Source organism: Equus caballus, chromosome 1, assembly GCF_041296265.1.
Source record: "Equus caballus isolate H_3958 breed thoroughbred chromosome 1, TB-T2T, whole genome shotgun sequence".
In the NCBI taxonomy this organism is placed as follows: Eukaryota; Metazoa; Chordata; class Mammalia; order Perissodactyla; family Equidae; genus Equus; species Equus caballus.
The window spans coordinates 137,061,761-137,087,021 of record NC_091684.1 but is presented as its reverse complement, the minus strand read 5'-3'; the positions used below and the strand labels follow the sequence as shown (position 1 = coordinate 137,087,021).

At 38.6% G+C, this 25,261-nt stretch overlaps 1 protein-coding gene and 1 long non-coding RNA gene across 2 annotated transcripts in view; one reads left to right on the top strand and one right to left on the bottom strand.

The window, feature by feature from the left end:
* Positions 1-660: 660 nt before the first annotated feature.
* On the bottom strand, positions 661-19,558 carry LOC111776014 (uncharacterized). Its single transcript, XR_002812051.2, has 2 exons — positions 19,424-19,558; positions 661-1,742 (listed from the first exon to the last, which is right to left on the bottom strand). It is a non-coding gene; the product is annotated as an uncharacterized lncRNA (long non-coding RNA).
* Positions 19,335-25,261, top strand: part of SPESP1 (sperm equatorial segment protein 1) — a 19,565-nt gene continuing 13,638 nt past the window's right edge. Inside the window, exon 1 of the mRNA XM_023654791.2 lies at positions 19,335-19,545. Within this exon, the coding sequence (XP_023510559.1) occupies positions 19,476-19,545 (70 nt within the window). The 5' untranslated portion in view covers positions 19,335-19,475. The remainder of the gene's footprint in view (positions 19,546-25,261) is intronic.

The following is a 25,261-nucleotide window of genomic DNA, read 5'->3' as shown; positions in this document are numbered from 1 at the left end:
CAAACAAGGGATTGATTCATTTGCATTTGATATTAGTGAATATTTCACCTATTCATATTTTGTAAGCTATCATTTAATTTTTACTAATAACAATAAATCTTGATTTGTTTGCATGCACTATTCTAAAAATAGGAAAGTTAATTTCTTAAATTACTATAAACGAAATCCTCAGTGATTCTAGTTTTAAAATGTACTCCTAAAAGGAAGTTCAAAATTTTTTTTAAAAAATCAATTCACAGAGAAAATAAAAAACAGCCAACATATCTTTTGAACTAATGGACCATGAAGAAATCAAGAGAAGGTGAATTTTGTCGTGGGAGGAGTAGGAGAAGAGGGCTGCCCATCCAAGGACAGCACCAGAGTGGGCTGGCCAGACCTTCCAGAGAAGTCATGAAACCCAGTGAGAACCCAACAAGTCTGGATTCTGATATCTTGCTGCAATATGTCTTTTAACATATTTAAAACCCAGTGGTGAAAAGATTGTCTGCCTATAGGTACACCACTAGGTGTAAATATGTTAGATGATGCCAAAGAAGGACTATGTGCCGAATTTATCTGAGCCTTCCATAGCCATTCCTGCATGTCAGAATTGAGCAAGTAGCCAGGAGGCCACAGGTGCTAGGATTGAGTAGAAAAATAATCTGGAGTAAGACTGCAGAATTGTGTATCAATTGAATTATTATTAAAATATTTCACTTTTCACATGTCTGACATTTTGAGTTCATTCTTCTACAAATTAGTAAACAAACAAGCAAAATTGTTCAAGCTAAGCTGTACAACTTTTTCGATGGTAAGAGCAGAAAACGTTCCAAAACTGTTCATTGAAAACCCACTGCTAGCTAGACCAGAATGTGTTAAACTAAAATGAAAGTTAAACATGCACCCTAGTTTACCATGTTTAGTAATAAATATAAAGTGTTTGTACTGACATGGTTTTATCTTCCCTCCCCATGGGGGAGAAAAAACCTCATAAATGTCTGTCCTTGAAAGCAGAGAGTAGTAACACGTCTATGATGTTCATAGGCTTATGACATCAGTATGCTTCAACACTAAATGGTAGACCTAGCCTGGGAAGAAAATAGAAAGGTTTTTAGCAACCCATGCCTTCACTGGACATGAAAAACATCTCCACCTGCCAATTGTCATTAGCAGCAAAATGGACCATTCTGTGACAATGCCTAGGGTCTATCTAAATATTGGGCCAAGATGGAATCGGCCACGTAGATGTGCAATCTGAGTACAAAATCTTCATGCATCTGCTATGGGTCTCTCCCCAACCACTGCAGTTAACTCTTGGGATTATTTTCTGTGTTGGTCTCACCTTGTCTGTGAGCCTGAATATTCCTGCTTCCGGTCTAGCTCCCAACAAGCTCACCTACGCACTCATTGAAGAGCATTCCAGAGGGGCCCACAGTTTATGGAGGAGCTGTCTGGAATGTCTCAAAGACATTAAATTATACTTGGAAAGAAAGAAAAAGAAAACATTTGGGAGAACCACAGTAACTTTTGGGCAAAATAAATTTTTGCACATAAAAAACATTTTGCCTTTTAAACAATAAATTCTTTTGCAGCTGAACTTCTAGACCCAAATCTTTAAGACCTTAAATTACACTTGAAAAATGAGCAAGAACAGATGATGAAAGATGATTGTGCAGTTGTGGAAAGTACGATGTCAGAGTCAGAAGAACAGTTTAAGTTTCTGCTGAGTTAGTTTCTGTGTGATCTTGGGCAAGTCACTTGACCTATAAACAAAAGACAAAATTTAAAAAAGTTAATGTTAAAGCAGGTATGTGCAAATATTAACATATTTAACACCATTATCCTCTAATGATAAAATTACTTTAATAATCAGTAATAATTATCTTGATTTGTTCTTTAGTTTTAAAACTATTTAAAAAGAACTGATATAAATTTTAAAGATACTGCATGTGTGAACTAAAACTTGCACTTACAACAAAAACATTATATCTCACAATTGGCATGCTGTTTCACTGTTTTCAATTTTATATACAAGTAAAAACTCCAAGAGGTCGCAAAGAATGAAGGAACTTAAGTAACTTGGGCTCTGCTTCTTCATCGTTACAACTGTATGCCATCTTTGCTTATGTCGCATCTACCATCCAAGTGCAGGGATATGTTATATCACAAGCGCTGGAGGCACACACTGTGCCAAAGAGAGCTCAAACATGCTGAACGGTTTGAACTTAATCTCAAAACAAAAGTGCATGGCTGAGTATTTCGGGGCTAACTGTCTAACTGGGAGTTCTCCAACTTAGCCTCCACATAGAGCGTGATATCACCAAAGCCTAAGTGATACACAGATGTGCTAATTCAAAGCTTACATGTAAATTCCTAAAACTCAACAGGAATCACTGCCTTTGGTTAGAACGCAGACCAACAAAATATTTTTTCCAAGAAGTATTTTATCAGTGACAATTTTTAGAATTGTCAGCACACAGTGACAATAAAAAACAGGTCAACTTTCAGGCGGGCTTATTGTTGTTTTTAAATTCTCTTCAACGTTCCCCTATCGTCTGCACCATGGGCAGGCTTTTCTTGCCCATGGTAACCCACCCTCCCAAGTCTCTTGCATTTTGCCACTTTAATGGTGAGACCACTGACTACCCTCAAGTCCCCATCAGAGCCTACCATGGCCCAGACCTGGCATTCACAGAGGGCCTTACATTGACAATTTAGGTGTTTCTTCTACATGAGGCGATTCCTGTAGTCACAGAGATAGACCAACAAGAATGAAGGAAGGTGACTTTTTATATGCCCTTCTGGTCCCAAGATTATGTCTAGATGGATAGCAAGGTCACCAAGAATAATTTGGAGATTGCTAGGGACTTGTTTTGAAGTGTTTTCAAGTCTGACTGAGAACTCTGACATTAAGAAATAAATAAGATATGAATATTTAAAATCATGTTTTCTTTAAAAAAAAAAAGAATGAAAGAAGGTGTTCACCTTACAATTTTCAACTTGTGCCATCACTGGACTGCCATGTGTATTTTTTTTTCTTTTTTGCTTGAGGAAGATTAGCCCTGTGCTAACATCTGTGCCAATCTTCCTCTATTTTGTATGTGGGCTGCCGCCTCAGCATGGCTGATGGAGTGGTGTAGGTCTCTGCCCAGGATCCAAACCCACAAACCCCGGGCCGTCAAAGCAGAATGCATGCAACTTAATGACTAGGCCATGGGGCTGGCCACTTGTGTGTAAATTATTATTGTTAAAAATTCTGAAATTATCTTGTGAATAGCACAGGTACAATGAATTGTACATTTGGGGTGTTTTAAATGGATTATTTTATTAAACGTGCTACAATTTTTATAACCATTTTGCCATTTCTGCAAAATGACAAAGTAATAAATGTAGCTGAGCCTGTTCACAATGCTAGGGTGACCAATGTCACAGGTTTTCTGGCATGTAGGACTTTCAGTGCTAACACAAGGACAGTCCTGTCCAGGCAAACCAGGATGGTTGGTCACCCTACTTAAGCCCTTCAGAGTGTATCACACTCTGATCTTACAGGATGGCTGGTTTCTCACTGGCTGAGTCTAGAAGCCATCTCCCCATCCTACTGAAACAGCACTCACACTAGGAGCAATCAGCCTGGAAGCACAGACGCCTCCACACACTGCTGCCCACTCCTTCCCAAGTCAACCTCTAACTCAAATAGAACATTTGACGACAACGACAACCAATGCCATTACATAATGTGCTTTATATAAGTCACAGGAGTGTTTTATAAACTAAAAACAAGATGAATGTAGAAATTTTACAATTTTTATTAGGACCTGGCAGAAATTTAGCTTTCTCAAAATCACCTGGAGGCTGCTGCCACACCTATGTGATGTCAATTCAGAAACTTCCAAAGTTCCAGGGCTGAAATTTGGAATATCCAAGACAACTGAGGGAATAGACTTTTGAATATGTAATGAAATAAAAGCTTTGGAGAGTATACGGTTCAGCTAAAACTGTAACCTGTCTGCGTTACATAACTGAAAAATCAATACACAATGTTACTGACAACCGAGCTATTGTATTGTGGAGGTTTTGTGATGAAACAGAGAGTCGTAAAAGAGAATGATGGTGTTTTCCATGCATCATATGTTGCCCTCCAACCAATGGCATGACCTGGGGAAACCATAAATAATGATTTACAGCAAGACTCAAGCCTTGAAATAGTCATTTGTGATCAAGTTTGATGAACATCTTTGCCTGTTGATACTTAAAAAACAATAAAATAAAAGACTTCAAGACCTGAAAGATAATCATCAACATGTTAAAAGAATAAATAGATTACAGAAACTTTACTAACTGACCACTCAAAACTTGGCCTTTCACAGCATCAGTAAGATTTAAACTGCAAGGTCAGTCAGAACAAAGGCAACTGTAGTTTATGAATGACTGAAAATGGATCAGCTTTATGAAAGTGGAGAGCCAAATAAGAAGGTCCCATCACAAGGATGTGGTTTGCACATTCACATCTGTGTCTGTGGGAAGGTAAATTGCTACAAACTTTTCAGAGGGCAATTTGGCTCTATATACAAAATTTTAAATACAATGTCCTCTGAGCAAAGCCATTGCTAAGAATTTGGTGCACAGAAATGCTGGCACAGATTTGCAAAAATACGTGAACAAGGGCAGATATTTCTGAATATTTATAATATTAGTAATAGTGAAAAGTTGACAACCTAGATGTTTAATAGTAGAGTTAAAAACTTCACTGTAGATCCATACTGAAGTGATCAGAAAGAAGGAGGTGGATTTATATGCATTGATTTGGAAATAAGGCTGGGATCTACTGGGGAGAAGATAGCAAGTTGCAGAGCAGTATGCGTAGTATGATTTTATTTTGTCAAATAAATTTAAACCAATCTGAATATACATTCATATGTTTGCACATAAATAATACACATTCATATGTGTGCACATAAATAATTCTGGAAATACCATATTCATAGCAAACTGTTAAGAGTGTTTAATGCTTAGGAGTGGGAGTGTTTCATTTGAAATTTTTTAGGATGTACTTAACATTACTTTTTGTTTTTTAAAGCAGAATTTTTTGTTTGTTTGTTTCTTTTAAGAACTGAGGAGCATGTTGTCAGTCAGGTCCTAACTCTGACAAATTATTGTATTTCTCCCCTGCACTGATCACATCAGAGACATAAGGCAGTGGTTACTGTATACAAAAAGACACCATGGACCCCGTAAGTAAAATCAGGCCTCTCCACACCATCCCAGGCACAGGGATAAAAAAAAAAGAGCTGCTCTAGCCTACTATATTTTTGGCAAAAGGTTTCAATTAGGTAACACATGAAAGTCATTTACAAATAAAGATAATATATTATTTAAAGAATTAAAGTTATATATTTATACCTATACATATTGCTCTATTTTAAATCTGGAGGATAAAGAATGCTTTTCCTTCTTCCCTAAGTTATTTCTTACTTCCCTTGGTCTTCCTAACTCTATATCTGTCTCTCTCTAGATACCATTCAATGAAAGTAAATTTTAAGATATTTTAAAACAGAAAGCAGAAGCTGTCTGTGAGTGGCTCTAAAAGAAGTGTTATTTCTGAAAGGTTCCAAATGGGCTGGGGGAATGGAGTGGGTCAGGATGTATTTGTGGGATCCAACAAGTGACTCAACAATTACTAGGAGACTAAAGAGCAACTATGCAAAGACCACGGGTAACTCATCAAGATGACACTTCTGTTCCTTCCCATTAACAATGCCTGTCAATCAACTTAGTACTCTGTGAAAGCCACCAAAGAACTAATGGGGAGTATTAAAAATGCAGAGAATTGAGGAGAACTTTTTGAACAATAGCAGTTTAATCTTGGAAAACATCATTTGAACTCTTATATAGGGATTAACTTTTTTTTTTTTTTTGGAAGATTAGCCCTGAGCTAACATCTGTGCCTGTCTTCCTCTACTTTATATGAGGGACACCTGCCACAGCATGGCTTGATAAGTGCTGCATAGGTCTACATCTGGGATCTGAACCTGTGAACCCTGGGCCCCCAAAGCGGATTGTGCAAACTTAACCGCTGCACCACTGGGCTGGCCTGGGATCAACTTTTAATTAAAGTATACTATATAAACATAAAAGTACACAAATAATAAATGCACAGCTTCTTTCACAAACTCAGCACTCCCATGTAACCAACATCCAGATTAAGAAATAGTACATTATCAATACCCCAGGAATCCCATTTTTTTAAGTGTCAGGTGACAGTATATGTGTGGCAGTATATGTGCCTGTTTCTGGACCCTCTTGGGAAGGAGCAACATTGTCACAATATTGAGTTCTCCAATCTATGAACATGGTCTATCTCTTACAAAGGGTAGCTTTATGATTCAATAGCCAATCTGAGAAATGCAGGAAAATCAGTAAGTGACTAAGTTCATCAACTTCTTTCGGGCTTCTGAGGGTCCCTGCAGGGTGATGTCCTGTTTCACCATATTCCCCAGGAAGGATGTGGATGTGCTCCTTGGCTTCATGAACTGAGTAAAGTTGCCATGTGGAGCCTCCAGTTTTCTAGCCACTACTCCCATTTTACCATCCCAATCACTGCAGGTGTTTGGTCTTCCTCCCTCCACAGGACATCCTTCATCATCTCGTGCCACTTTTTCTTCAGATCCTCTGCTAAGAATTTCCAGTATGACCCACAGCAAAGCTATGGCCTTCCATCTTAGGTGCAGGGCTCTTGGTCCAGCATCCTTCCTTGCTGGCCACTATAGAGTGGTACTGCTGGCTTCCTTGTGGACTTGACCTACCATCCTGGAACTGTCCTTGAAGTTTGTTTTTCATGCTGGTGTGTCTTAAGGGCAAACAGGGATACCTTCTTCACCTGGAATGCTTCCTCCAACTTCTATGATAAAATTTTTCAACATAAAGAAAAATAGAAAAAATGGAATAGTTCATATCTATATACCAATCAACTAAAATACCATATTTGCCACATTGATCTTGCTGTCAAGGTGTTGTAAAGTAAATACAGACATCATCATAATTCATCACAAGTATTTCAGCAGGCATCTCTAAAAAGCAAGGACATTTCCCTACATGACCATGATAACATTATCATCTCTAACAATATTAACCATAATTTCCTCATATAATCTAATATCCAGAAATTATTCAGGATTTTCTAACTGTCCCCAAAGTATCTTTATAACTGGCTTATTCATTTGTTATCTTATTGTATGTCTCTTCAATCTTGAACTGTCTTATAATTCACTTGTTGAAGCCCTGCCTTCTGGATTTGTTGCTTGTTTCCTCATAGAGCAGTATGAGCTGTTTCTCCATCCATCCTCCTTCCTTTCAATTACAAGTTATTTTTTTGCAAAAAATACTTCATAGGTGGTGCTGTATGCTTTATATTTCATCATATTAGAAGGCGTATGAATCTAGTTCTCCCAATATTTGCAATGCTAAGATTGATCCTCAGGTTAAGATGATAATAGCCTGATCATAGAATTGTAAAATTACACTTTCCTGGCTTGTGCTTAACAAGCAACCTGTGAGATGAAATTCTGCAAACATGTAAAACATGTTCCCTATCAATCTTTCACTTAATGCTTTTAACATCTTTTGTTGATCTTTGCACTAATGAACTATTTCATTAAGGAGCTGTAAATTGATTTTATAACTTTATCATTCCTTCTCCATTTATTATTTGATATTCTTCTATAAATAAGACTCCTCATCAACAAGGTTTATTTGATTATCCTGTAACAGTTCCTAATTAAAACATGGGATAAATGCTTAATTATTTTCCTTTAATAACCTATTTTCAAAGTAAAAAAGTAATTACTAATTTCCAAAGTTAATGTTCTAGCCACCACCAGTGGTAACAAATGAACTTGTTGTTTTATTCTTATTTGAGTAACATTATGAATTTATAATATAATATCATTATGAATTCTATGTATTTCAAACAATTACATTGTGTTTTTTGATGCTGACATTGTTATACATTTGGCCAGTAGAATCCTTTCAAGTTGGTCTATTCCTTTGACAAGCTTTTATAAGCCTTTGAAAATTTCCTTACTTCCTCATGTAAGATCACCCAGATTCAACAGCTCATCAACCTACCAGCTGTGTGACCTTGAACAAATTTCTTAAAGTCTCCAAGCTTCAGCTTCCTCATTTGTAAGATAGAGATAACAGTATCTACCTCATAAGATTAATATGAAGAGTAAATGAGATAGTGTTATTTGGTATAGTAACTGACATTCAGTAGGCAGGTAATAAAACATAGATATTATCATTGGTCCAAGCTCTGCCTTTAAGAACCTAGTGAACTTGGATAAGATATTTGGCCTCTCTAGGCTTCAGCTTCTCTATCTGTACAATGAGAGATTTGGACTGTAAACTTTGAAGTTCTTTCCACTTCCAACATTCAGTGTTTCTGTTCTGTAACCAGACCAGTGATTTTGTACAGGCTTGACAAGAAAACAAACAAACTAACAAAAAACAAAACAAAACAACAAAAACCCAAGAAGGGGATTTATGAAAAACCCACAGCTAATCTCATATTCAATAGTGATAGACTGAAAGGTTTCCCCTTAAGATTAGAATCAAGACAAGAATGCCCTCTTTCATCACTGCTATTCAACATTATACTGGAAGTTCTAGCCAGAGAAATTAGGAGTTGAAGTGAGTTGAAGGAGTACTGAAGGAATGCCCTAGGACTGAGCCAATGCGCAAAGACATGGAGAGGTTTTTCTCTCTCTCTCTCTCTCTCTTTCTCTCTCTCTCTCTCTCTCTCCCATTAAGTTCCTAGCATTCAAGGAAACCTGTCAAAACACTACCTGAACACAAGCTAAAGAAAGAGAGACTTCAGAGACTACTTATAACAAAGATTAAAAACTTTACAAAAAAAGTTTAGAAAACTAATTAGGCAAACAAATAGCTAAAGCCTACAGAAAGCAAAAAAAACAACTACTGAAGGAGGAAACAATCTGATTTTCAGAGTTGCTACATTATAATATTCAAAATGTTCAGTTTTCAAAAACATTATGAAGTATGAAAAGAAACAAGAAAGTATGGCCCATTAACAGATGATATTAACAGAAACTGTCCCTGAGGAAGACATTGAATTTACTAGAAAAAGACTTTAAATCAATTGTCTTTACTATTCTCAAAGAGCTAAAAAGGAATCCATGAAAAAAACAGATAAGGGAAAGCTGGAGAACAATGTGAAGAAATAGGAAATATTAATATAGAGATATAAATGATAAAAAAGAATGAAACAGAAATTCTGAAGGTGAAAATATAATTGAATGAAAAACTCACTAGAAAGTTTTAATAACAGATTTGAGCAGGAAGAAGAAAAAACTGAACTTGAAAATAGATCAACTGAAAATATCCAGTTTGAGTAATAGAAAGAAAAAGAACGAAGAAAACTCAACAGAGCCTAAGAGATGTGTAGGACACCATCCATCATACCAACACATGTACAATGGGGATCCCAGAAGGAGAGAAGAGAGAGAAAGGTGCACAAAGAATGTCTGAAGAAATACTGGCCAAAAACTCCCCAAATTTGATAAAAGACATAAATCTACACATTCAAGCAGCTTAACAAATTCCAAGAAGGATAAACACAAAGAGATTCACACTGAGACACATAATCAAGCTGTCAACAGCCAAGGACAGAGAATCTTGAAAGCAGCAAGAGATAAGTAACTAAGTATGAAAAAGGGATCTTCCATAAGATTAACAGCAGATTTCTCATCAGACACATGGAGGTCAGAAGGGAGTGGGATGAATTTTTTAATGTTCTGGAAGAAAAACACTGGCAGCTGAGAATTGTGTATATGGCAAGATTATCCTTCAAAAATGAAGGAGAAATTAGGACACTCCTAGAAAGACAAAAGCTGAGGCAATTTGTTGCTAGTAGAACTGCCGTACAAGAAGTGGTAAGGGTGTTCTTTAGGTTGGAATGAAAGGACACTGAGCAGTAACTAAGTCATATGAAAACATATAGATCTCCAGTTAAAGTAATTACACAGATAAATATAAAAGCTAGCATTATTTTATTTTTGGTTTTTAACTCCACTTTTTATATCCTACATGACTAAAAGACAAATGCATAAAACAATCATTATGAATCTATGTCAATGAGTGCACAACATATAAAGATGTAATTTGTGAAAACAACAACCTAAAAGAGGAAACGGAGCTGTATAGGAGCAGTTTTCTATGCTATTGAAGTTAAGTTGGAATCAATTCAAACTAGACTGCTATAAATTTAGGATATTAATTGTAATCCCCATGGTAACCACTAAGAAAATATCTAAGAATTACACACAAAAGGAAATCAAAATACAAAAAAAATTAATTAAGCACAAAAGAAGGCAGTATTGGAGAAAATAAGGAAGAAAAAAGGTACAAGACATACAGAAAACAAATAGCAAATGGAAGAAGTAAGTCTTTATCAGTAATCACTTTAAATGCAAATGGATTAAATTCTCCCAAAAAGGGCAGAGATTGGCAGAATGTATTTAACAAAACACGATCCAAATATATGTTGTCTACAAGAGAGTCACTTTGGATCTAAGGACATGAACAAGTTGAAAGTGAAAAGATGTAAAAAAGACATTCCATGCAAATAGTAACCAAAAGGGAATTGTAGTGACTATACTAAAATCAGAAAAAAATAGACTTTAAGTCAAAAATTATCATAAAAGACAAAGAAGGACATTATATATTGGTATAAGAACATTATATATTGGTAGAAGGTCAATTCATCAAGAAGTTATAACAATTACAAACCATACACACTTAACAACAGAGCCCCAAAACATATGAAGCAAACAGTGACACAATAGAAGAGGAAAATAGACATTTCTACAATAACAGTTGGAGACTTCAGTACCCCACTTTTAATAACGAATAGAACATCTAAACAGAAGAACAGTAAGGAAATAGAACAACACTATAAACCAACCAGACCTAACACACATATATAGGACTTCCACCCAAAAACAGCAGAACACACATTCTACTCAAGTGCACATGGAATATTCTCCAGAGTAGACCCTATGTTAGGCCACAGGAAAATCTTAATAAATTTTAAAAGATTGAAATCATACAAAGTATCTTCAACCAAAATGAAATGAAGCTAGAATCAAGTAACTGAATAAAAACTGGAAAACTAAAAAGATTTGTGGAAATTAAACAACATACTATTAAACAACCAATGGGTCAAAGAAGAAATAACAAGAGATATTACAAAATACTTAGAGATAAATAAAATGAAAACACAACATACCAACCCTTACAAGATGCAGTGAGAACAGTGCTAAGAGGAAAATCTATAGTCACACATGTTTACATCAAAAAAAAAAAGAAAGACCTCAAATCAACAAACTAAATTTACAACTTAAGAACGACATAAAGTCTGGAAAATTAAACCCAAAGCAAGCAGAATGAAGTAATAAAGATTAGAGCAGAGATAAGCAAAATAGAGAAGAGAGAGCAATTGAGATTATCATTGAAACCAAAAGTTGGTTCTTTAAAGTGATCAACAAAAATTAATAAACCTTTAGCTAGAATTACTAAGAAAAAAAGAGAGAAGACATATATCACTAAAATCAGAAATGGAACTGGAGACATTAATACTGACCTCACATAAATAAAGGAGATCCTAAGAGAATACTATGAACAACTGTATGCCAACAAATAGGATAACCTAGATGAAATGGATAAACTCTGAGAAATATACAAATTACCAAAACTGACTCAAGAAGAAATACAAAATCTCACAAATTATTAACAAGTAAAAGAGACTGAATCAGTAACAAAAAAAAAACTCCCAATAAAGAAAAGTCCAGAACAAGACAGCTTTACTGATGAATTTTATGAAACACTAAAGAAGAATTAATACCCATTCTTCTCAAACGCTTCCAAAAAGAAGAGGAGGGAACACTTCTTCACTCATTCTATAAAGCCAGTATTACCTTGATACCAAATCCAGACAATGACACCTCAAGAAAGAAAACTACAGACCAATATATTTATATATTTATAAAAATCCTCAGCAAAATAATAGCAAACAATTCAAGAGCATATTCTTTTTTTTAAAGATTTTATTTCTTCCTTTTTCTCCCCAAAGTCCCCCAGTACATAGTTGTATATTCTTCGTTGTGGATCCTTCTAGTTGTGGCATGTGGGACGCTGCCTCAGCATGGTTTGATGAGCAGTGCCATGTCCGCGCCCAGGATTCGAACCAACGAAACACTGGGCCGCCTGCAGCGGAGCGCGCAAACTTAACCACTCGGCCACAGGGCCAGCCCCTCGAGCATATTGAAAAGGCTTATGAGAAAGTAGGGATTGGCTTTTTTCACTCAGCATAATTCTTTGGAGATTCACGCAAGTTGTTGCAGGTATCAATAGCTCATTCCTTTTTAGTGCTGAGTAGTATTCTATGGTATGGATGTACCACAGTTTGTTTAACCATTTACTTATTGAATGGCAGCTGAGCTGCTTCCAACTTTTTTCGTTATTATGAATAAAGCCACTGAAAATCCAAGTCCAGGTTTTGTGTAAAGACAAGTTGTCAATTCTCTTGGATAAGTGCCCGAGATTTCAATTGCTGGGTCATATAATTGTTTCATGTTTAGTTTTATAGGAAAATGCCAAACTGTCTTCTTCCATAATGGCTACACCATTTTACCTCCCACCAGCAGTTTATGAGTGATACTGTTTCTCTGCATCCTCAGCAGCATTTGGCATTGTCAATATTTTAATTTTAGTCATTCTGATATGTGTGTAGTGGTATTTCATGGTGATTTTACTCTGCAATTCCCTAATGGCTAATGATGTGGAACAGCTTTTAATGTGCATTACTTGCCATCTGTATATCTTCTTCAGTGAAGTGTCCGTTTGTGTCTTTTGCCCATTTTCTAATTGAATTTTTTCTTTTACTGTTGAGTTTTGAGAACACTATATATTCTAGGTACTAGTCCTTTGTCAGATTTGTGGTTTGCAGATATTTTCTCTAAGTCTGTAGCTTGCTCTTCATCCTAACAGAGGCTTTCTTGGAGCAAATGTTATTAATTCTGATGAAGTCCAATTTATCAATTTTTTTTCTCATATAGATGATGTTTTTGGTGTTGAGACTAAGAATTTCCTGCCTAGTCTTAGGTCCCGAAGGTTTTTTCCTGTTTTTTTTCCTTCAAGTTTTATAGATTTACATCTGTGATTCATTTTAATTTTTGTATAAGGTGTGAGGTTTAGGTGGAGTTTCATTTTTTTAAACTTGTAGACGTCCAATTGCTTCAGCACTATTTTTTGAAAAGGTTATTCTTTCTCCATTGAATTGCTTTTGCATTTTATAGAAAATCAGTTGGGCATATATGTCTGGGTCTATTTCTGGATTTTATATTCTGTTCCATTGGTCTATGTGTCTATCTCTCTGTCAGTACCACACAGTCTTGATCACTGGTTATTTCTTTTAAAACTCTGCACAAATTCTAATGTGCAGTGAGGATTTGGAACCACTGCAGGACCTAGAAAAAAGGTTCCAAGAGACTGACTAGTACAATTATCTCTTATAATCCAGAGAGGTACAGTGAAAAGCATGATATACTTAGAGGCAAAAGACCTGAGTTTGCAGTCTTAGTGCATCAGGATGTGGCTGGGTGACCTGGCCTAATATTTTAGCCTGAGCCTCAGTTTTCTCATCTATGGAACTAGGACACTAATACCTGTTTAGCCTACCCTTCCAGGATGCTGTGAGTATAAAAGGAAATATAGAGTCCATAAGGTTTAGACTAACGCCAATATTCAAATATAAAGGGTTATTATTTGAGGGATAGGGAAAATGAGATCCCGAGACATTGAGGTCCTTCTTCCCCAAGGTCATCTTCTATTTGATTCAGTGGCATCAAATAGAAAGTTTCATATGTTATTCAACAAATATGGAGCCCACATTCTGCCAGGCACTATGAAACGTCCCTAGGATACAAACACAAAAAGACATAGTCCCTGTTCTTAAGAATCTTCCTATTTAGTGGGAACATATCCCATTTTCAAAAGTTAAGTGAATTCAAATTAAATTTGTATTGAGGACTCCTTTAGAATTCCAGGACCCTCCTAGGTAGGTGGATCCTTGGGGCAATAAATCATTGTTCTGATGTGTTTATAAGTCACCAACTACATTCTCAGACTTTCACAGGGCTGCACAATGACTTTGGTGGAGCCAAAAGGAAACAGGGAGGGTTTTCCTGGACAAACTGAAAACACTCCAAGGCTCACATGCTTCTCAGCTATTCCCATCCCCATTCCAGGATTTCTTTGCCATCCATTTATTAAAACAAAACAAAAACATCCTTTAGAGCAAATTCAGAGTCCTGAGTTGTGAACAAAAAACTGCATTTTGCCTACCTCCAGTGGGGCAGAACCTGTAGAAAGAGGGCACTCCCAAGGGTCAGCCTGCCTCTTCTGCGTGCTCCCAGGTCTCATTTTACAAAGTGATTTCAGCCCAGGTATATCTGCAATGTAGCTGCATATGGAGTAGCTTTATAATCAGAGGAGGTTTGGACGTGCAACATTACTCTAGGCAGCCTGCACTGAAGAAAATCTCACTTGGACAACAAAAGTTACTGCTATTGAATCATTTTAAATATTACTACATGCTATTTTGTGCATTTAGAATGCAAGACATAAGAGTAAAACAAAACACACAATAGAAAAACATGCTCCAGTGGAACAAAATCAGAATCCAGTTCCCAGACTCACAGCTGGAGAGATACTCTGAAGTAATTACAAGTACCATCCCAGCCATTGGTGGGGTTCTGCCGCCCCCAGCTGGCTGAAGCCCTTCTCTGACAAACTACTGGTGCTCTCCAGCTGATAAGCGCTATAGTGATTTTTAGAATGGTGGAGTGGATGGGTGGAGAGGCAGATGGGTGGATTCATTCATTTATTTACTCATTTAATAGATACCAAATTTCAATTATTTTGCCAGGCACTGTGCCCAGTACTGTTAGGAAGTGACATCTGAGACCTGAGATATGAAATCTGCATTGGCATTTAGAAAGCAAGGGCTATAGCCAGAGCTACCTGTGTAGTGGATCCAGGAGAATAGTTGAGGCAGTGGCAAAGAAAGGGGAAGTGACCTGGGATGATGGGGGCAGGACTTCCCAAATATGCCTCTTCCCCTAGGGGGAAAAACATATTTCTGGCAAACCATAGCCTATTAATTCAAATTCATGGGGTTAGAAGGAGAAAGAATACCCAGCAGGCAAATGTGAGCTTTAGACTTACACTAGAAGGAATATAGGGAAAGCCTGAGGTGGGCACAGGGAGAGAGAGTAGGCAGAACTCTTTGCTTCACTGAAAAACAAAGTGAAACAGATTAAAACAAGATACCATATTTAACATGACTGGTCCTCAAAGATGACACCTAGTATTAGTAAGTCACTACTATATTTTACTGATGAGTATGCAAATTGGTGCATTCTATTGGACAAAGCAATTCCACAATTAGGAATTTATTGTCCAGAATTACTTGCAGGGGTATATGGAGAAAAGAACCAGTGAAGAGACTGCATGCCATTTGTTTCACTTGGACTTGAATAATGCAGTTACTTAGAGCTGAGGATTTCCTTCTTAAGACTGAAAATTGTTGCTGGAAGTTGCCTCTGTAGCTGGGTTACTATTCTTAGCTCTTTTTAGGATTCTGTAAAAGCCTATATAAAAATATCCCAACCTTTTAATTTCAATTGAACTCAAACATGCATTTATGGAACATCTGGTGAATGCAAGACTTTGGCTGGGTTGGGAGGATACAATGCAGGGATAACTTAGATCTGGTTCCTTGATCTCAAAGCCTTGGCCTAGAGAAGACTGACTTGAAAAACATAGAATAGAGTAATTCAGTGAAATAATGGCTATAACATAGCATTATGGAAACATGGGATAGGAAAGATATTCTAATGGGAGGGAGGAGGGAGGATTTTGACAGGACCAGGAGGGGAAGAAGGTTTCTTCCTTTAGGGTGGAAGAACATGAGCCGGTGCTTATTCATTAAGTCTTCACTGAGCGCCCACAAGGTGCTGTGTGAAAGAGAGAAGCAGAAGAACTACTTTACACCAGTTAAAATATAGATGAAATACACCCCTGAGAAAAAAGCCATATAACATTAAATGATGCTGTGTGATCAGGTATCAAACATTGTACAGAATCCAGAGGTGAAGTAGAGATGCAGGCTAAATACTTTTTTTTGCAGGGGTGGGCAGTGAATTAGCCACTTTAAAAATACTTCAGTGAAGTCAGTAGCAGAAAGCATGAGGCATAAAATACATATTTCTACTGCTGCCCCCTTCTCCAAGTTTCTAGATTTTGTGAAAAGTTACCATTTTTATTTTTAATTGCATGAGCAATGCATGTTTGGAAAATTTCAAAGGATAAGAAAAATATTTAGAGTAAAAAAACTCTCCCTTCAAAATCTCCCATTCCCCCATCTCCCTCTTCTCTTCCTAGAAGCGAGCACTGCTTTCAGCTTGCTGTGTTTCCTTTCAGAATGACTTCTAGTGTATTCATGGAACTATACATAAAACTGTGCTGTGATTTTACATAAATGGATGTATGTGTTTTTCTGCACTCTTTTTTTTAAAACTGAATACCATATTTTGGAGATTTTTCTATGTCAGTACATAGATCGTCAAGTACATAGTGTTAAAAACCATTCTTAAGTAGAATTCCACAGTAAGGATGTATCTTGGCTATTTCGCCATGTCCATTTTGAACGTCTGTAAGATGAGAGCCATTAAGGTCTTATCTCATTTATATAAACAGCCAAGCAAGAAACAACCCCAGCTCTGGGCCTAACAGACATCTTAATTGAACCTCTCCCTTACAACCCCTCAATTTCCTTGAACTCTACCCTGGAAAGGGAGACACAAGCCATCTTTGCATTCCCCAAAACCTTTTGGGAGTTCTGTCTGCAAGCTGCAATCCGCTTCCTCTGCCTCCAGAAACTTTAACCTCCGTCTGGCAAACGGACCTTACATCTTCTGAATACCCCCCTAATCTATGGTTTATGCTCTCCTGTTTTTCAGTTTACTTAGCTTTTGATATTCAAAGTCAAGTGCGTCCACTGAAAACATCAACAAAAGAATTAACAAAGCAAACAAAACTTTTCACCTAAGCAGCAGCTCCTATAAAAGTGCTTTGACTTTCAACCCCACCATGAATTAGTGCATTAAGGTGATCATTGATATCTCAATGGTGAAATGAAAGGTAATGGAACCAGGAAGCTCAGGGAGGGTAGGACCTCAATTAAAACCTCAAATGTGATCCACTGCAAGGTGAACATTTCCCCAAATTAGATATAGCTTATGAGCATCAATTTCATAGTTGCCCAGTATTCTAACCAACAAATATAATTTACCATTCTCTTATTTTGTGTTTTTCTTTGTTTTTTATTATATTGTAGATGATCCATTATGGTTATCTTAGGACATATTCCCCTACCCCCCGAATTTATATAACTTATATCATAGTATTTAATTATGTTAAGGCTTTTGTTACACATTCCAGATTGCTTTCCAAATAGTTCTAACGGTTTGATTCTAGAAGGCTGCTATATTTGAATTAAGCAGTGGTAAAGCACATTAAACTCTTGCACCAACCTTGAAAAAGTTGTCTGTACTAGCTACTGTACTAGCTGTCACCACTTCCTCACATCCTACACATTCCTCAACTCACTGTGGTCTGGCTTCTGCCCAAACCACTCCACCGAAACTGTTTCTGCCAAGGATCTCGTTGCTAAATCTGAGTCCCTCTCTTGTTTGACTTCTCAGAAGCATTGGACAGTCTTGGACTCCTCCTCTTCCATGAAACTTCTACGTTCTCCTGGTTTACCTCACCCCATCTTCAGTCTCCTTTGCAAGTCCCTCCCGCCCTTTCTAGCCTGCCTGTGTGTCCCAGGGATCTGTCCAAAGCTCAGAGACCTTCTCACTCTAAAAACTCTCCTCAGGCAATCTCATACATCCCCACTGCTAGATGCTGATGCCTCCCTAAACCTCCATCTCCATCTCAGCTCTCTCCAGGGCCATCCATCTGCTCCTGGACAGGCCTCTCCAGTAGGAGATCCCAAGCCCATCTCAACAGAACAATGCTGAACTGAACTTATCTTCCTCCACCGCCTCTATCCTGTATTCCCCATCTCACACCACATGCCGAGATGCCCAAGCCAGAAATATGAGCGCCATCTCCTTCTCCCTCATTCCTCACATTCAACTTCCCAGTCTTATTGATTCTAACTCTAAACGTCTCTCACATCTGTCCACACGTCCCATGTCCTCTGCCACTATGAGTCCAAGTCCCTGTGGATTGTGCCTGGATTACTGGAACAGCCACCTAACTTGACTCCCTGCCTCTAGTCTTGCTTCCTTCCTCCAACCCATTCTCGACTCTTCAAGGAGAGCAAGCTTTCTGAAACACAAATCTAATTACACCCTTCCCAGCTCAAAACCTTGCAGTATCTCCCCATTGTCTCAGAACAAAATCCAAGCCCCTTGAGGTAGAGACATGGGTGTATGTCAAATTTTTTAAAGTACCATACGGTAAAACGGATTCTTTGTGGTGTGTAGTTCTATGCATTTTAACACGTGTACAGATTTTGAGGCCACCACAACTAGCCATCAGTCTGAAACACGCCCTCAAGCTACCCCTTCATATAGCCAAGCTTTCCCCAGTCCTAACCCCAAACCATCACCGACCTATTCTCCATAGCTATAGTTTGTTTTTCCGGGGGGAAAAAAAGGGAATATAACCCTTTGAAAAAACAAAACAAACCCAAACCCCTTAAAGTGGCTTTGATGCCGCTGCCTGCCTCTCCTCCACCCACTCTCCCCTCCCCCTCAGTCAGACAGAGCTGTTTTCAGTTCTCGGGCGCTCCAAGCGTTCCTCCACCAGGCAACCTCCTGCCCGCCCTCCCGGATAGGGGGCCCCTCTGCGCTCCGGGTGCCTAGCGCTTCCTGTATCACGCTGTCGTCGTCGAGCGTTTGCCCGTCTCTTCCCTCAGACAGTTCCTTCAGCGCCAGGGCCGCGTTCTAGGCCCGGCTCCACGCCCAGCGTACCCGGCCGCCCCGCCGCCCCGCCGCCCAGCCTGCCCGGCCGCCCCGCCACCCCGCCTGCCAGGCCGCCCCGCCGCCCACGCAGCCCGCACAGCCAGCACAGTCCGCACAGCCCCAGCCGTTGCCCAGGCGTCCAGAGGGTCCGAGGCGCGCGGAACTCAGAGCTTCCCAGGCCGAGCGAGCATGCGCCTCGCTCGCGCCCCCCGCCCCCGCCCCCGCCCCCGCGCTGCGCTTGCGCGCTGGGGACAACCGTTGCAGGGCTCCCAAGGCCCTGAGGTAGGACGGTCGGCCGCTGACGCCTTCCTCTTGCGGCCCTGAGGTACCTGGCCTGGTGGCCCCAGGACGTTCCCGTCGCATGGCGGAGTGCTACGGACGATGCCTATGAAGTCCTTAGTCCTTCTAGTTGGGCTGTTGCTATGGCCTTCGTCCGTGCCGGCGTATCCGAGTGAGTGACCGGCCTGAGGAGGCGGCGACCCCGGGGCTCTTCTGGGGGAACCTCCTGGCTTCCGGGGCCCGCCCGAGACCCAGCTCTTCCTTTTCCCTGGTCCTAATCTCGCACACTCCGCTGTCCAGGGGCTGGCCTCCGCAGCGGAGGCGTGTCCCTCTCCTGCCTCCTGCGACCTATTCCGCCCGGCGCTTCCCGCCGCTGGGCGCTTATCCGGGCAGTGGGTCCCCTACGGGACCCGGATGCACAGCGCTGGGCGCGCTGGGCTCGCGGCGTGACTTCCTCATCCCGGGCCGGGGCCGATGGTCCTCGGGGTTGACCTCGTCCGCCTGGACCGTGCGTGATGGAGCGGGGTCCGCAGACTGCGGCCAGCGCCACGGCGGCCTGCTTTTGTACGGCTGGCTGGCTAGGAGTGGTTTTTACCTTTGTAGATGTGAATGTGAAGTATCTTTCGTGATAGGTGGGAAAGTCTGAAATTCTAATTTCATTGATCGTAAATAATGTTTTGCAGGGTCACAGCCCTGCTCTTTCCTGTATATATTGTCCAGGGCTGTTTTCCCGCGTTATAACAGCAGAGTTGAGTAGTTGCCACAGAAGCTGTGTGGCCTGCAAAGCCTAAAATATTTCCTCTCTGGCCCTTTACAGAAACTTTGCCCCTGTGGTAAGACAGGGAGAGCGTGTGGATTGTGGGCAGCTCTCTAGGGCCCTCACTGACCCCTGACGCTCCCCCAGAGCATCCTCTGGTGCACAGAGTCGTACCCTTAGTTATGCAGTTAGAACTCACTACTTGTCCCTCCCCAACAGGTGAAAACTAGTAAGTTCCAACTGGGGGAGCTGACTGCTATATTAACATCATGTGGACACCTTGAAGTATTTAAGTAGTTAAATGTCTGATAATCTGATACTCCAGATATGACTGCGAGGCTTGTCCGTCTAGTCTAACTGTAGTTCACTGTAGCATTTAGTAATGTTGGGGTTTGGTTTAACCAAATAAATAAATAAAATTTAACAGGTGTGAAAAAAGTACTAGAGTGCACGCTAGTTATGTGGAGCTATATTTCAGAATTGTTAAAAGGTCTTGGTTAAAAATGAAAATACAACACAACCTAAATCGTGAATAGTAGTGGGAAAAGTTCTGGATAAAGTGTCCTAGATAACTAAAGTTAGCCCTTTAAATATTAGCACTTATGATTGTTAGCTATTTTAAACAAAAATCTTTGTAAAATTTTTCTCCTTTGCTGCAAAGGAACAGAACGTACTGAAGATGATATCTTCTCTTCATGTCTGATGGTCACTATTAACCAACACCAGTTACTGCATTTTGGTAGTTGTGGATCAGTAGGTCACAAGTGACTAACATGGAGGCTTCAGTTGACATGACAGTAATACTGTCACACAGTACACTCTGAGACTGCTAGAGAGTTGCTGGATACTCAGTTAACTCAGTGCAGTCTCCTGCCTAACTCCGTAATTTCATAGCCTGCTCGTTTTCTTTGTACCGTCTTCCCTAAGCTTTCTTAAGGCTTGTACCAAATGAAAAGATACCTGTCAGAAAAAGGAATGATTTTGTGTTGAAGATACATAGATGATATAAGACATAAGGAAAATATATGCAGGTCATGGGTCATAGAAGATATCTTGGACAATGTAATTTACCTCTTTTCCACAGAAATGGATTAAGAGATATGTAGAGCGATGTTAACATGGCTGATTTCTCTGTCTCTTTCATTCTTTTTGTTTAAGTAATTTTAATTTTGTTGATTTACTTATTTATTTTGAAATAAGTATACCAAAAGAAACCAGGCTTATTGTGTTTGATTTAAATCAGTTATGTATTCTTTATTTGATATGGCTGCTGTTCCAACAATTGTTGGAGAGAGGGTCATGTAAAAAATGCTCTCTCATGCTGAAGAAAAGGCACATAGGTTTTCATAAGGAAAGTGCAGCTTTGACAATTTTTTTCTAGAATACTAAGACAGTTTTGAGGTTATCTTATATAAACATCGTGGGTATTGTATTAAGTCATTACATTTGTTAAAAACCTCAGCACTTCTTGTAACTGCCTCTACCTTTCAAATAGGCCCTACCCAAGTTTAGCTGGTGCCAGTTTAATCTATACTCCTCTACATACACATGCATCCTGATGGTGCCGGATAAACACCTTTTTACTATATACTTAAATTTATGTATATTCATTTAATTTCCTTATATCTGGTTTTTCCATAGTTTTAGTTTTAAATATTTTCAAACTTTTAAAATCACGCCTCTTTAATGTATTTGCACTGTACGACTTGCTTTTCTTCTTAATGAGACTTCTTTTTGCTTTTAAAAAAATGTATAATTTCTAAAGTAACATTAACATAATAGTTATATGTTTAAATACTATTAAAATAAATTATATAATTTGACTTTTATAATTTTAAGTCACTAAATATTCATGGGCCTGAAGCTACAAATGCAAGAAGGTGAGGTATTAGTTTTTGGGCTTTTAAAAAAATATTTCATGAATAAATTGTTTTTCCTGGTCATCTCTTTGGATAGATCAGCAACAGCAGGGTTAATGATACAGGATTATTTTAAGCTAGAATAACAAAACCTCTTAACTTGCTTCTCTAGAGTGGTGTTAATAGAAGGTTAAATATCTAAGTCTTTGGCATCTTTGTCCTTAGGAAGGCCTTTGTCCTAATGGACCACAGAAGGCAAGGGAAGTAGTAAGGCAGCAAACAGCAATAATTGTTCAAATCTATCGGCAAATAAATTCAAAGGAAAAGCAGATTCCTTTTATTTCAAGTACATTCAAAAGGTAAAGTTCTTGTGCTGCAAGCTCACTTTACACTATTTCAAGGCCCAAGGCTATTGGCGCTTGGGAGGGTCTCTCAAACCTGTGAATGGAATGTCATGACACACTTCATTAATCTTTCAGAGGATGAGGAGCATGTCATCTAATATGTGAATGTCCAGAGGATGGCCTTTGGGGGAGGAGTAGTAGTTTTATTAGCCTGTCCATTAATGTTTTATGGGGGAGAGAAAGTCCTATCTTTCTCTTTGTTGAGCTGCCTTCTGTATTCTTTTGATAGGATCCCATGTTTGTTTGGGGTTTTTTTCCTTTTTTTTTTTAAGCTTTTTATTAAGATTATGATAGTTTACAACCTTGTGAAATTTCAGTTGTACATTATTGTTAGTCATGTTGTAGGTGCTCCACTTCACCCTTTGTGCCCTCCCCCAACCCCGCCTTTCCCCTGGTAACCACCAGTTCTCTTTGTCTATATGTTAACTTCCACCTATGAGGGGAGTCATACAGAGTTTGTCTTTCTCTATGTGGCTTATTTCACTTAAATAGTACCCTCAAGGTCCCTCCATGTTGTTGTGAATGGGATGATTTTATCCTTTTTTATGGCTGAGTAGTATTCCATTGTATGTATATATATATATATATATATATATATATATACACCATATCTTCTTTATAGGATCCCGTGTTTTTAAAGGCTTCTTGTTTTCTGAATTAACTGGTTGTCCCAAGACCTCTTTGTGTCTTCCCTGCTCTGAATGGACTCCACTGTCTTTTTACAAGGAGACGTAGTAGAACATGGTATTAGAGACTAAAGTAACTGGGATACCTATCAGACTTATGTGCTGGGGTGATATTGTTATTTGGATCATTTTATTGAACAGAACTAGAAGAGATATATATCAAAGTCATGAGGTTATTTTGGTTCCAGTTAAATTTGAACATTACTCGTATGATAACTTCTTGATTTTTAACTCTTCACCCAAACTAAATTTGTATTCCTTTTTGAAAATAGAATTTTATGAAGCTGTTTTGGTTATCTGTTGCACCATAAAAAGCCACCCCCGAAATTTATTATTTCTCAGCTGGGCAGTTCTTCTCCTTCATATGGTGGAGCTGAAGGGTCACTCATACAGCCGTATTTAACTGGAAGCTCAACTTGGGTGAGAACATCCAACATGGACTCTCATCTTCTAGGTTCTTTCTCTACATGACTTCTCGTTTTTTGGTAGTCTAGCTCAAGTGTCTATACCGTGGCAGCTTGCTTCCCAGCGAGAGCTGTACAAACTCCCAGTATGCAAGCTCTTATCAAGCCTATGCTGTGTCAGACTTGCTAATGTGCTATAGACCAAGGCAATTACATAGGGCAAGCTCATATTCAGTGTGGGGAATCACAGCTCAAAAACATAAATACTAAGAAGTGCAAAGCCATAAAGTTAAATTTCTTTTTTTTCAACTTTATTGACATATTATTGACAAATAAAATTCTAATATATATAAAATGTACAGTGTGATGATTTAATATATGTATACATTATGAACAGATTCCCACCATTGAGTTAATTAACACATATCACCTCACATATTTACCTTTTTGTGTGTATCACCAACTATAGTCACCATTGCATTAGATCCTCAGGCCTTATTCATCTTAAAACTGAAAGTTTTGGGCTGGTCCCATGGCCGAGTGGTTAAGTTCACGCGCTCTGCTTCTGTGGCCCAGGGTTTCGCCAGTTCGAATCCTGGGCCAGGACATGGCACTGCTCGTCAGGCCATGCTGAGACGGCATCCCACATGCCACAACTAGAAGGACCCGCAACTAAAATATAGAACTGTGTGCCAGGGGGCTTTGGGAAGAAAAAGAAAAAATAAAATCTTTAGGAAAAAAACACAAAGTTTGTACCCTTTTACCAGCTTCTCTCCCTGTTTCCCCCATCCCCTAACCCTAAAGTTACATTTCTTTAACTGGAACATTTAATTAATATGAACATAATTACTTGTTTGTTTTACCTGTTTTCAAAAATTAAAATTTGAATTAACAAATTATAGGGAAACTGCTGGATGAATAACAAGATACAATGTTTCCTTTTGTGACCATTCTTTGAGCACACCCCACTAATGAAGCACACTTGTTACAACTTTGATTTGAATTGAAAGTACTTCAGCTCATTTTTAAAGTTCATTTTGATTTGAAGGTGTTGGTGCTTTAGCTGGCAGTTCTTACATGATGGCAGCTTTCAGGTATCAATTTTTGCTTGCATCACTTAACTTCTGTAGAGTAAGGGAAGCCTGTTCTTTTTGAGCCTACTTCATGACATAGATGGAAAGTACAATTTGTTCTCCGAAGTTAAGGACATTGAGCCAGAGTCTGTTCCACCTATAAATGATTAAATACTTGGGTGTATGTTAAGCTTTATATGCATGAGTTCTGTATTGATTACAGGCATTCTGTTTTTCACTCTTGTGGTAATAAAAATCCTAGTTGTATTAGAATCTTTTGAAAAATGAGCATCCATGATTCTTGGTTAAATTTTATGTGCAATCACCAGTTTCCATAAGTTTACAGGCCAAGGGGAAAGTAAAAACGTATAAGTTGTTAAAGCACAAAGACCAGATATATTCCATCAACCTTTAACTTTTTGTTTTTATGTGACAGTCTTAAAATTTATCCTTCCCTCTTTACTGGGCTCTCAGGTTTATGTGGAACATCTTGCTACTGTCTTTAACTTACCAAGTATTTATTCTTATACCAAACCGCATGTTTAAATTAACAATATTATTGGTTTTCAAAGCTTTAGTTTTTTAAAATATAAATTGTATTTTAAGCACCTGATCAGATCGCACCCATCTTATATTGAGACAGAGAGGTTTTTTTTAGAATTACATCTTGACACAGACTTTTTGAGTGAATCTCTTTGTATAACC